The sequence below is a fragment of the Electrona antarctica genome (genome assembly GCF_951216825.1).
Source record: "Electrona antarctica genome assembly, chromosome: 9".
Classification (NCBI taxonomy): domain Eukaryota; kingdom Metazoa; phylum Chordata; class Actinopteri; order Myctophiformes; family Myctophidae; genus Electrona; species Electrona antarctica.
Genome location: NC_136790.1, coordinates 46,157,547 through 46,170,768, shown reverse-complemented (window position 1 = coordinate 46,170,768; position 13,222 = coordinate 46,157,547). Strand labels below are relative to the sequence as shown.

Below are 13,222 nucleotides of genomic sequence, written 5' to 3'. Positions count from 1 at the left end.
CAGTCTCGCGTTGATCCTCTAGCGGCCGCATACGGCTGCATATCGCTCCGGTCTGATTTGGACCTCTGCCCGAGAGAGCCAAGACTCTCCCTTCTGGCAGAATAGAGCATCGCCGTCCCGCCCCCTACCAGGGCCCAGGAAATGATTCCCCGTTCATTTTAGACATTTCAAAAAGTATTTATTTAAAGACCTTTTAAGCCTCGTACAAAGCCAACTCGAGTTGTGACAAATCATGACAACAAACACAATTTTTCGGGCCGAACAAATAATTAGAAAGAAGAAGAAAACGTCAGGTTACAACACTTTTTGTTGTTGTTTTTCTTCTTTGTAATTATTTGTTTGGTCCAAAATATTGTGTTTGTTGTCATGATTTGTCATCAACATTTTAATGACCTTTTTTTTGGTATTCAGACAGCCAGCAATGGGTAGAACGCTCCCAAAATGTCTCTGTGACACATCTAGGGGCCACAATCTGCAATCAAAGATTTTCCTAGAAGCTTTGTCATTGGTCGATTTGCCTGTCTACTTCCTGATTGGTTATTCATTGCGACCAGGTTTTTTTTCGATCAATGACAAAGCTTCTAGGAACATCTTTGAATGCAGATTGCGGCCCCTATATGTGTCACAGAGACTACATTTTTGTTGGGAGCGTTCTACCCATTGCTGGCTGTCTGAATACCAAACAAAAAACAAAAGGTTATTAAAATGTTGACATATTATTGCTCATAGCAGCTTTAAGTACATCTACTTATAGTTACTTTTTCCACCACTGGGAATCAGCCCTGGGGTCAGCGGCCAGATCATCTTCATTGTGGGCCAAGAGGAAGCACCTGAAATCTGGAGGCTTTTGTCTGCGTGACCCGGACGCAATACTTTGTTATCCACAGAAGGAAGAGGTTCTCTCTCCCTGGCTGTCTCACAAATATAGATTTTGACATGAGAGCAACGTTGTGTATTTATTCCATCTTCCACTATATGATGCGTCTACATACACACCAAGAAGAAAAGCAAAGGCTCGCAACTCACTTTTGTAATGCTCCAACTCCAAGTACAGTATTTATTCACAATCACTGCAGACAGGACCGGTATTTTTCAATTATATACTTGAAAAAGTCCAATACCGTTCGAAACGTTGTATGTCCTGCCTACTGTGATTGTGAATAGAGGGTATGCGCGTGACATCATCATCAAACCAGGAAGTTATGCGGGAACACCTACTGAGTGCCAAAAAACTACTTTCTGGCCTTGACAGCCCATACATCCACACAGAAAAGTCGAATATGATTACATTAAATGACGTTAAACGACGCTAAACTCACTTTGCCACTCACTTTGCCACTCGATTTGCCATTCACTTTATGCATGCGCATACCCTCTATAAATACTTGGAGCATTACAAAAGTGAGTTGCGAGCCTTTGCTTCTGTTTAACAGTCATGGCTCAGCACCAAGATCGGAGGATGTGCGCTGTTCTGTTTTATTCTGAGCGTCTACACACCAAGGCATCACGCATGCCTGACTATAGTCTGTGACCTAAATGTTGCCCAACATAATATTTTATATAGTTTGTAAGCTTGCAGCTGTGTGCTGTGCATGCATCACGCCATCACCCTTCAGTCATATACGGCAGAAGAAACAAGAAAACAGCAAATCCCGTGACCTGAAAATATGGAGACAAAAACTACAAAGTACATTATTCATTGTAATAAAGTCAAATTCAATTCCTCCAGGGCACAGGAGTGCACAAGTGGCAGCAAAATGGGCCCCATTATAACGCCACGGATATAGACGATCTCCTCATTACTGTACAGAGACGACACAGCGGTAAACCATATGGAATGCAACAACAAATAGCCCACAGCAGTTCCACATCGTGTACTCTCCTCATAATCTATCATGGACGGAATAAAGTGCACGTTTATAATCTGACTTCCCAGAAAATTCACTCAATTCTTCAACGTCAAAACAGTTAACAACTTGAAGCTGCTATAAGCAATAATATGTCAACATTTTAATGACCTTTTTTTAATTTATTTTTTGGTATTCAGACAGCCAGCAATGAGTAAAACGCTCCCAACAAAAATGTAGTCTCTGTGACACATCTAGCGCCGCCACAATCTGCATTCAAAGATGTTCCTAGAAGCTTTGTCATTGGTCGAAAAAAACCCATCGAAATGACTAACCAATCAGGAAGTGGTTCAGAATTAAGGTTTTTTTTGTCTGTGTGACCCGGACACAATACTGTGTTATCCACAGAAGGAAGAGGTTCTCTCTCCCTGGCTATCTCACAAATATAGATTTGACGTGTGAGCAACGCTGTGTATTTATTCCATCTTCCACCTCTATGATGCGTCTACACACCAAGGCATCACGCATGCCTGACTATAGTCTGTGACCTAAATGTTGCCCAACATCATATTTTATATAGTTTGTAAGCTTGCAGCTGTGTGCTGTGCATGCATCACGCCATCACCCTTCAGTCATATACGGCAGAAGAAACAAGAAAACAGCAAAACCCGTGACCTGACAGAGTTCAATATTGCACTCTGTGACCTGGTTCCATGCAAATGAAGGTAGGTATCTCTGTAGTTTAATATTCGATTTAATGTCTCTGATGCGTCCCAGATGGAACGCCAGGAGGAGAGGAAGAGGAGAGATCAGGAGAGAAGGAGCTCCAACGGTCCAACCCCAGATTCCAAAAGCAATGAAATGGGGAAGGGAAAATGAATAAATCATCTGAGCATTAGTTTACTTGAGGAAAGGAGAGTGCAAGAGAGCAAGACAGAGAGGCAGAGAGAGGCAGAGAGAGAGAGAGAGAGCTTTTGGCTTGTGTGTCTTGTAACATTATTCTCCCTGGAACTTTCAAAGTGCTGTTATGAAAGATAATATAGTGTCTGCCTTCACTGGTGTATACATATACAACTATAAGATGTACACGAGGGGGAATATTTTGTCTGCATTTTGTCATGAACAAAGGTGTTTAAAACTGATTATGTTTGTGGTGTTGATGATTTAGCCACCACATGCACTGCAGCTGCATGCAGTATACCTACACTCAAGACCTCACAGCATTAACTTTAAGTTACATTTATAAGCACTTTCATCTTGGAGTCCTTACCCATATTGTCAAAGACATATTATATACACAGCGACATCCTCAGAGTTCATTCTCCTACATTTCAATTTCACAATTATCAATGAGGATATCACCGACAAACAAACAACCACACACACAATACAGTCATTTAGTTTATTTATTTTGCATAGCAGTGAACCACAGAGGGAACACTGAAAGACCAGGCGTACTGTGCAATTATTATATATGTCATGTGCAATAGGGATTTGTGCAATAACATGAAGTACGGTTATGTGTGTGTTAAGTTCTAGTTGTAGTAGCTTTTATAGATTTTCTAGTTTATGATGCACTGATCGGTTGGCACTTTTAATTGCATTGTACTTGTTGCAATGACAATAAAGATCTATCTATATCTATCTATCTACCAGACAAAAAACACATGAATACATCTCATTTCAGCTACAACTATAGAAAAAGTGCCCCTCGGGGCACAGGTCTCCACCAGGCTAGGTCAGGTTGTTGCCTCCTGGTGGCGCTATAATAGGCCAATGTGAAAAGGGTGCAATTTGTTCTTACGTCTTTGATGGCAATTGGATGATTTGAGGCATTTTGTTCCAAAAATGTGTTTTGCAAAAATCCACCTGTTGGTGGAGCTATAACAGGCCAGTGTGAAAAGGATGGGATATATTCCTCAGGAAAGTGCATGAAAGATTTCACGGAAATTGCACGCTGCATTCATGAATTGAGGCTTTTTGTTCAAAACGGGCCAATCCTGCATACTTTGAAAGCCAATGTTAGCCAATTAGGATGGAATATGAAATATCGGACAGATCCGTCTTGAGCACATGACTATAGAGATGCTATGTAACGATTTGCGGGATGTTTGGACAAAATCTATATAAAAAAATGTGTTTTACAAAAGTCAGACTCCTGGTGGCGCTATAACAGGCCATTCGGGAAAATGTGGTTCATCGTTGGCATCCAGGGAGTGTGTGTGCAAAGTTTGGCATCGACCGGGTTAACGGTGCCGGAGATTAGCTGGTAACGGACGGACGCCGGACGGATGCCTTCGGCCTGGTGGAGACAAGAAAGGCAACTGGATCTACAGTAGTTGCAAAGGCACCACAGAATCGATTGCTGAGCATTAAGAGACTCACCGTACGTACATTCAGAATAAATGAAGATGAACCGGAAAAACTCCGTACTATTCAGCGACAAACAAACACACCGGTTGATGGTATGTTATGAAGCGTTAAGCTTCAGCACAGGCTTTGCTTGACAGCAGAACTGACAGTCTGTCTGTCTGTCTGACTGACAGCAGCCTACAGTATGTCTTGACAGCAGAACTGTCTGTCTGTCTGTCTGTCTGTCTGACTGACTGACAGTAGCCTACAGTATGTGTCTTCATCACGTTCACGATGGAGACGCATGGAGCACATGGTGATTCCACTCATTAAAGCCTCCATGAATAGGGCAACGGCTGCTGAAAGATTTAGAAGAACATTGGCTCCGACGTGGCTCTAAGCTGCAGCTGCAGCTGCCTGGCTGGCTGGCGTGCATGTAGCCACTTCCCCCCCAGCTGTCAGGAGCCAAACAATGGCTGAGGAAGTTTCACCCAAGTCCCCAGACCAGACCACACAGCACCACCGGGTTCATGCAGGCCTTCCTTCAGCCAGCAGCACAGCACATGCAGCCAGCAGCAACTGTCAGCTATCTGTCATTCCAGATAGAATCATACACAGTTAATTGAACTCTGAGAGCATGTGTAACCAAATGTACATGTAATGCACATGTAACCAAATGGACCTTATGGCTCCATTTGGTTCAATTTGTTCGCTCTCAGAGTTACAAATGGCTCAATTAATTCAATTCCAGTGCTATGAATTATTGTCTTACACAGAATACAGACATCGACGTCCCCAAAGATGAATCAAGACAACCGTACTGACAACGAGACAAAACATGTGGTAATGGGAAATCCTCTATCTATGGCATGTATTGTGTTCATTTTGTTGTGCTTTTGTTATGGCTTGTTGTTTAGATATCGTATGTACAGTGTCACGATTCATACCACAGATACACCAAACCACCAAGAGGAGACAAAATAAAGTTTTAGTCCACCGCTAAGACCACACTCTACACTGGACTCTATACATGTATTGTATGTTATACCTATTAAGTGGACAGAGTAAGACACAATGATGCTGTCAATTAATTGTGGACTGGAAGCCAAAAATATATTATTATATTGCTTATACCGTAACTGTGTTATCGTAAGAATGTCCTCTAACTTAACTACGCCGCGTGTGAGTGTGACATCATCAACTACACCTACTGAGTGGCAAAAAAACTACTTTCTGGCCATGACAGCCCATACAGTACATCCAAACACAAAAGTCCTATTTGATTGCATTAAATGACACTTTAATTGCATTAATAAATGTTAAACTCACTTTTCCACTCTATTTACCCTCTATAGTCTATACAATGGCCAGAAAGGTAAACAGAGATAGCATTTTGACACATGAGAGAGCAGGCCCTCGGTCCCATCACCAAACAATGCTCATGGTTAGGACAGCCAACAGCCAAGGATTTAAGGATAAAAGTTATCTTTGTTTACCATGACCACATGACTATCTATCTACCATTACATTACCATTACCATTACCACTACCATTACCATTACATAGCATGTGGTAGATAGCCACAAGGAAACCACCATAAAAGTCAAATAAAAGCACTTAATGACTGAGTGAGTATGTGTCTTGAGTATAATTAGCCTATAGCTGATTTAGTCAGATTTACCCTGCACACATTCACCCGATTCACAGCAGGTGTGTAGTCACAATTACACCCCTAGCTCTGAGCACAAGTTTGAACCAGGCCAGGCGATAACGGCTTAAATCAGACGTAGATCCAGTCGGTCACCAGAGATTTCGACCCAGGACGATTCGACCCGGACCATTCGACCCGCTCTCGACCCGCTTGGACCTGACTTTTCGACCCGGACCGCGAGAGAGAGAGACAGAGAGAGACATAGAGAGAGAGAGAGAGACAGAGACATAATAATAATAATATGTACATTGATTTACCAAACAATTATTGTGTTGGTGTTTTTATTTACCAAACAATTACAAAGCTAATGGAGGCTAATGGAGGCTAAAGGGAGCCACCCACAGAGACACAGAGAGACAGGCCATCAACGATCACATTCCTAAGGCTAGCAGCCACCATCCTCATCCCCATAGCAGAGTATGACGTTTTTTGCTAGTGGGGTTTTGTGAATAATCACATGAAGTATAAAAGTATGATATATAAGAAAAGTTATAGCTATAATGGTAATGCCTTTATTGATTGTATGCTGTGATTTGAATACACTATATTATTTGTATGTGTTATGGAAATGATTATTTTGTCATTCAGTCATAAAGTGACGTTCAGTCTACACATTAGCAGCAGCTCTGTGTTGTCTGACAATTATTCTTGCACTCATTTTATTCTCCCATATAGAACGACACAATGTAACATAGCTCTGTTTACACAATGCTGTACCCCCCTCCAACTGTATATGTTCCCCATCTTAAATCTTGAATATGGAGAATTAGGCATCATATATGAGATGCAAATATTATAATTGGGATTTCATTTATATTGCATATTTCATCTTACTTACATTTTGTTTACAAGGTGAATATGTACACAGCATATGACCGTGTCCTTAATCATGTTTAAGGAGGATAGGCTATCATAAGCTTTTAGCTTCTGCCTATTTCCTTTTGATCACCTCAAACACTGATGGATGTAAGATTGTATAAATGTGTGCTTGTACTGTGAGTTGATCAAATAAACTAAAACAGTGCCCCACCTCCGCCTCCAATTAAGTGTGAGAAAGAATACCACCTTATTCAAGCACAGTCATTGAGATGGATCTCCCTTTAATGTTAAAACTGTATATAGAATGCAGCTATATGCAGAGAAACACAGAGACACAGGCCATCAACGATCACATTCCTAAGGCTAGCAGCCACCATCCTCATCCCCATAGCAGAGTATGACGGTCATTGAGATGGATCTCCCTTTAATGTTAAAACTGTATATAGAATGCAGCTATATGCAGAGAAACACAGGCCATCAACGATCACATTCCTAATTTCCTTTTGATCACCTCAAACACTGATGGATGTAAGATTGTAATAAATATTCCCCAGTTCAAAGTGAATGGGTTGAGATGATGACTGATGTCTCCTTGTCCTCCTTATTCCTCCGTGATTTGCATACTGGTGTGGTGGTTACCTCCAAATTATCCTCAGGTCAGTTTATCTGTTGTGGCCATATAGGAAATAAGCTAATTAAAGTATGTTAAATACATTTCATCAGAAAAGTGAACATTCCAATGTGTTTATAATGCAAACAAATACTAACTTTTAATCCCGGTGTATTTACGTTCATGTGACGTTCATTAATATGCTCTGTCCTGTCTAAATAAACAAATAAAGTAAAGTAAAGTAAAGATAATTCGACCCGGTAAAAACGGGTCGAACGGACTCGAATTTGCGGTTGGGCGAGTTGTCCTGGGTCGAAATCTCTGGTGACCATCCAGTCTGCCATGTAGAAATACCCTGTTACAAGTAGGCCTACATACGTCCTGACAATAAGCTGACAATGCATCGCATCGCAGCTTGTTCATTCATTCCATATGTTGATCTGACACCCCATTCCAAAGCGCCAGAGCTCGCCCTGCAGTCACCCAGGCGGATGCGTGCACCTTGGCGAGGTCCTCAGGCGTCTTACTGGTAATCAAAATCTATTTAAAGTTTGTAGTGGGGAGTAGAAGTAAAAGTACTGGAAATTGGAAATACTCAAGTGAAGTATAAAATACCTCAAAATTGTACTTAAGTACATACAGTACTTACACATTCTGCTGTGTGCATACTGAAAAGTGCTACATTCATATTAGCCAAATTGTTATGTAGGCATAGCCCAAGTAAGCCTTTAGATTTCACTACAAAGACCCATCCTGCCATCTAAAGGCACATATTCGTCACTGCAGGACACGTAGTGAGGGTGGGTACTACAGACCTCATTCACAACTAGTAGAGGCTCCAGAAGGGGTCCACGCGCACCCCCTTCATTCTTTTTTCTAGACCTCTACTATCCAGATTTTGATGATCCCAAGAACAAAGCTTACCATAAGTGTGTTTTTTTTCAATGTTTTATTTTATTACCCCTGAGACCTGCGGAAATGCTATCTGGAACACTGGAGAGGCTGTCTTTCGGAGACTGTGGAACGCTCAAATTTAGAGATAGACCAAAGATAGAGATACCATTTGATTCTAGACAACCTCAGGTTTCCAATGGGACCTTGCCACCTGGTCGGGAAGGGGGGTAAATACCTAATTGATTCAAAGTTTGACTACATTTTGGTGGGTGAAAAACAGCAATAGCCATTTTTCATAAGTTCTTATCTGTCAACTTTAGCTGTCACTTCAATATATGTGAATGTAAATGGGTTACATGGATACCTACAAGCCTCCCCTGTACAGACATGCCACATTTATGCCAATCTCATGCAGTTTTGGGCAAGAACCATGCAGTTTTATACGTGCAGTACAAATGTGTTATTTCCGCCTATTGAAAAAATCACACCCGTGTGAACTGAGTGGTGTAAGGCCTGTCTGACGTAATGAAATCATGTCTGACGTAATGAAATCACACCCGGGTGAACATAGCAACCATGCTCATTTTTTCTGCACTAACAAAGCCAGGTGTAGGAAATCATACCCAGGTGAACAGGGTGAACATAGCAACCATGCTCATTTTTTCTGCACTAACAAAGCCAGTTGTAGGAGTGGTTTACACCACTCAAAAAGGAGACAAATTTACTGTATCTATAGCTGTATGAGACCACTGTACTGTTTCTATAGCTGTATGAGACCACTGTACTGTATCTATAGCTGTATGAGACCACTTTACCTTATCTATAGCTGCATGAGACCACTGTACTGTTTCTATAGCTGTATGAGACCACTGTACTGTTTCTATAGCTGTATGAGACCACTGTACTGTTTCTATAGCTGTATGAGACCACTGTACCTTATCTATAGCTGCATGAGACCACTGTACTGTTTCTATAGCTGTATGAGACCACTGTACTGTTTCTATAGCTGTATGAGACCACTGTACCTTATCTATAGCTGCATGAGACCACTGTACTGTTTCTATAGCTGTATGAGACCACTGTGTACCTTATCTATAGCTGCATGAGACCACTGTACTGTTTCTATAGCTGTATGAGACCACTGTACCTTATCTATAGCTGTATGAGACCACTGTACTGTTTATATAGCTGTATGAGACCACAGTACTGTTTCTATAGCTGTATGAGACCACTGTACCTTATCTATAGCTGCATGAGACCACTGTTCTGCATCTATATACCACTGTACTGTATAGACCGCTGTACTGCATCTATAGCTGCACAAGACCACTGTACTGTAAGTAGACCACTGTACTGCATCTATAGACATTTGTACTGTATCTATAAACCACTGCACCACATACAATACCATTATATGCAGTACGCATCTATAGACCCAATCAATTGACCACTGTACTGTGTGTATAGATCACTGTATTGCATCTTAAATAAACTCAACACAAATTATATTTATAAAGTACATTTAAAATGACCAGGTCACCCAAAGTGCTGTTCAACATTTTACTATGTCATTAATATACCTTCGATAAGGTATATTAATGACATAGTAAAATGTATTCCCCTTTAACAATGATAAATTAATATGATGATACCTTTTATATAATCACCAACATGAATTATGTTTATTTACAGCTAGGTAGAGTAGTGGGGCGAGATGGAAAAGGGGCGACCGTACCTGTTACCGTGCATGCAATTTCTGTAGACCTACATTTTGCATTTTAATGGCTGAAAGCCTGAAACTTTAAGCCTGATAAAAACCCCAGAACACAGGACATTACATCTACTCTGTCACACACAGAGTGTGGCCATGAAGGGCAGCTCCTGGCAGATGCGTCTCTCGATCACCTTGGGATAGACCACCAGGCCCTCTGTGATGTTCTGCAATGTGCTCAGGATGATGTCCGCCGTCAGGAAGGACTCCGGCAGGGAAATCCTCCTGTTGGCGCTGTCGTCCAGCGTTCTCTCCAGCCACTGGACCGAGGCCGTCTGCAACGGGTCGGCCAACAGTGCCACCAGGTGACGGGCCAAACTACAGCAGCGCTCTGCACGCATGGGGTTCCTCTTGTAGGGCATGGCGCTGGATCCAATCTGCTCTTTCTCAAAGGGCTCCTCGATCTCTTTCAGGTTGGCCAGCAGGCGGATGTCGGTGCAGATCTTATGGAAGGTGGCTCCCAGGATGGCCAGAGTGGACAGAGAATCAACGTCCACCTCACGGCTGTACGTCTGTCCCGTCACCAGGTACGATTTCTTGAAGCCGGCCATCTCCGTCACCAATCTGTCAAGTTCTTCGACCTTGTCGTGGTCCCCCTGGAAGAGCTGCAGGAAGCTGGCCTGTGTGGCGATGGTCCCCTTGACCCCCCGACAACGCAGGTCTTTGCGGGCCCTCTGAAGGTTCCTCAGGTCCATGGCGAGGTCCTGTAGCCAAAGGCAGGCGTGCTTGCCCACCGTGGTCAACTGAGCCGGCTGGTAGTGTGTGAACCCGAGAGTCGGGAGATCCGCGTATTTCTCCGCAAAGTTCGCCAGTCGGTCGATCACTCTGGCCAGCTTGGGCAGCAGAATGTCGAACCCGTCGCGCAGCGTAGTCAGATCGGTGTTGTCGCCGACGTAGCAGGAGGTGGCCCCCAGGTGGATGATGGGAGCCGCGGTGGGGCAGCAGTGGGCGAAGGTGCGCACGTGGGCCATCACGTCGTGCCGCAGCCTCCGCTCCTCCTCGGCCGCCATGGCGAAGTCGATGTCGTCCGCGTGGCTCTCCATCTCCACTATCTGTGCATCGCTGATGGGCAGACCCAGAGCCTTCTCAGCTTTGGCCAGATAGATCCACAACCTCCTCCAGGCTGTGAATTTCTTCTTGTCGCTGAAGTTGTAGGCCATTTCCTTACTGGCGTATCTGGACACCAGCGGGGAGCGATACATCGTGAATTTGTCGGATCCCTCCATGGTTTGGGTGGTCAGGAGAATGGAAGGTGAAATCCAGATTCTCCTATATTTGTATATATCTGATGTCATAGTAAATGCGATTTGCTGTCGCAATTAAGCCCATATATGGAGATCCCTGATGTCATCAATATTGGCCAGCAACTCCACATCTGACCTCAAACCTCAAACCCTTAGATCTCCATCCATATATGGATATATGTCAGAACCTGTTCTGACATTCCATATGTTGATCCTGCCCCATCCATCCTTCCTATTCGATGTCTCCCTTTTGACTGATACCTGTCCATTCAAACTCTAGACGGGCCTGCCCCGAAGATATTAGTGCGCCCGTCAGCCGGCGAAAACTAGAGTTCTCAACAGGCCCGAAAATTAAGGCCCGGCCCTCATCAAACCCTGTACTCTCAAGAGAATGTCCCCGCTACCACCCTTAGATCTCTATATATGGAGCTGACCTGTTCTGACATTCCACATGTTGATCTGACCTCATCAAACCCTTATACACTCAAGACATGCTCCGTATATGGCCAGTACAGAATTCATTCCATGTTGATCTGACCCCCCCATGCCAAAGCGCCAGCACTCAAGGCGGATGTGTGCACCCTGACGTCACCCTGATGTCACGCTGACGTCACGCTGACGTCACGCTGTCTACCGTTTACGTGGCACCAGAAAAAAACGGAAGGTCTACACACACGCACGCGCACGCTATGAGAACTTATTTCCATTTGTTGATTTTCCTGGATTGGATTTCTGTTAAAGGGCCACTTCACTTGTATATATATATATATGTATATATATATATATATTTTTTTTTCTTTTACATAATAGGTAGTTAAACAACTAGTCGACTAGTAAAAATGACTAGAAGTGAATGCCCTAGCTCTTTGTAGCCCTGGTGCGCTTCTTCTTCCTCTTCCCCACAACGGGCTTCTGGCTCTTCAGGATGGCACTGGCACGACGCAGAGCAGCCATGCGCAGGTCCTCCCTGTACTTGTTGTTGCTGACGACGTGCCTGACGCTGCACAGGGCGGCACGGGAGTTCTTGTCGATCGCGATCTTCTCATATTGCTTTCCCGGTTTGCGCAGACCTGCGTGTTTCTTCAACACGACGACGATGCCCTCGCCATCGGCTGCAGGCTGCACTCCAACGGTCTGCTCGTGCACCAGTCCATTGAAGCGGAAGGAGTTCTTGGACTTCAAGTTGTTGGCTTCAGTGCTGTAGGTCTGTCCGTTCCTATTGAGCAGGTAGCTGGAGCAGTTCCTGATCACCATCCACTGCAGATGAGCCGACATCTTGGACGAAACCTTTTCCGAAACCGCAAACCGAGTGGAGCCAATTCTTGTGGCCCAGTGTCGCCAGGGCCGTTATTAAGATTTAAAACACTTACCTGTCAAACCGGTTTGAGGCCTGCGGTGATGTGAAGAGAAAGGCAAGTAAAAGACAAGTCTTCACAGTCTATTTAGTCTTGCGAACTCACACTGGCAGAGACGACAAAGAAAGTTTTTTTTTTTTAATTCACTTTTATAGTGTTGGCAGTCACGTCACTGCCGATCATGCCCAAATATAGTCTATCATGCCCAGTTCGGTTAGATCCATATAAGGACTGTCTTCCAGGAGGGAAGCCAACATGTGAGTCATGTCAGTATCTCCATGTATGGAGTTTCCTAGATTCCAGAAGCTCTCGGAAGCTCCAATACGAATAAAACATGATCATAAAACATGATACAAGACCTAAAAAACACTCAATAGACAATAAACACAGGGAAGAATATCAGTCAAGAAACCTCTTGCACATTTACCTAAATAAGCGATATTTCAAGAGAAGGTATGCTTTACCGTCATTAACACATTTTATCCCTAGGACGTATATACTTGTCTCAATGGCACAGGGGAGAGACTAGGAACGTGAGGAGTGTGTGGCACAACAGTTCCTGCAGCAATGCAGGCGTGCCATTAAGACGCACGCGGGTGAAATCACCCCTCAACAGCTT

At 43.5% G+C, this 13,222-nt stretch overlaps 2 protein-coding genes across 2 annotated transcripts; both read right to left on the bottom strand.

Annotated features, from left to right (window-relative positions):
- Positions 1-10,081: 10,081 nt before the first annotated feature.
- LOC306930019 (adenylosuccinate lyase-like) lies at positions 10,082-11,244 on the bottom strand (the record flags this gene model as incomplete). Its single annotated transcript, XM_079510758.1, has 1 exon — positions 10,082-11,244. The coding sequence occupies exon 1, from the start codon at positions 11,228-11,230 to the stop codon at positions 10,082-10,084; it is 1,149 nt and encodes a 382-aa protein (XP_079366884.1). The 5' UTR covers positions 11,231-11,244.
- An 862-nt stretch (positions 11,245-12,106) lies between these two features.
- Positions 12,107-12,533, bottom strand: LOC306929341 (large ribosomal subunit protein eL28-like; the record flags this gene model as incomplete). Its single annotated transcript, XM_079509787.1, has 1 exon — positions 12,107-12,533. Exon 1 carries the CDS (start codon positions 12,521-12,523, stop codon positions 12,107-12,109), a length of 417 nt encoding a protein of 138 aa, XP_079365913.1. The 5' UTR covers positions 12,524-12,533.
- Between the last annotated feature and the right edge of the window lie 689 nt (positions 12,534-13,222).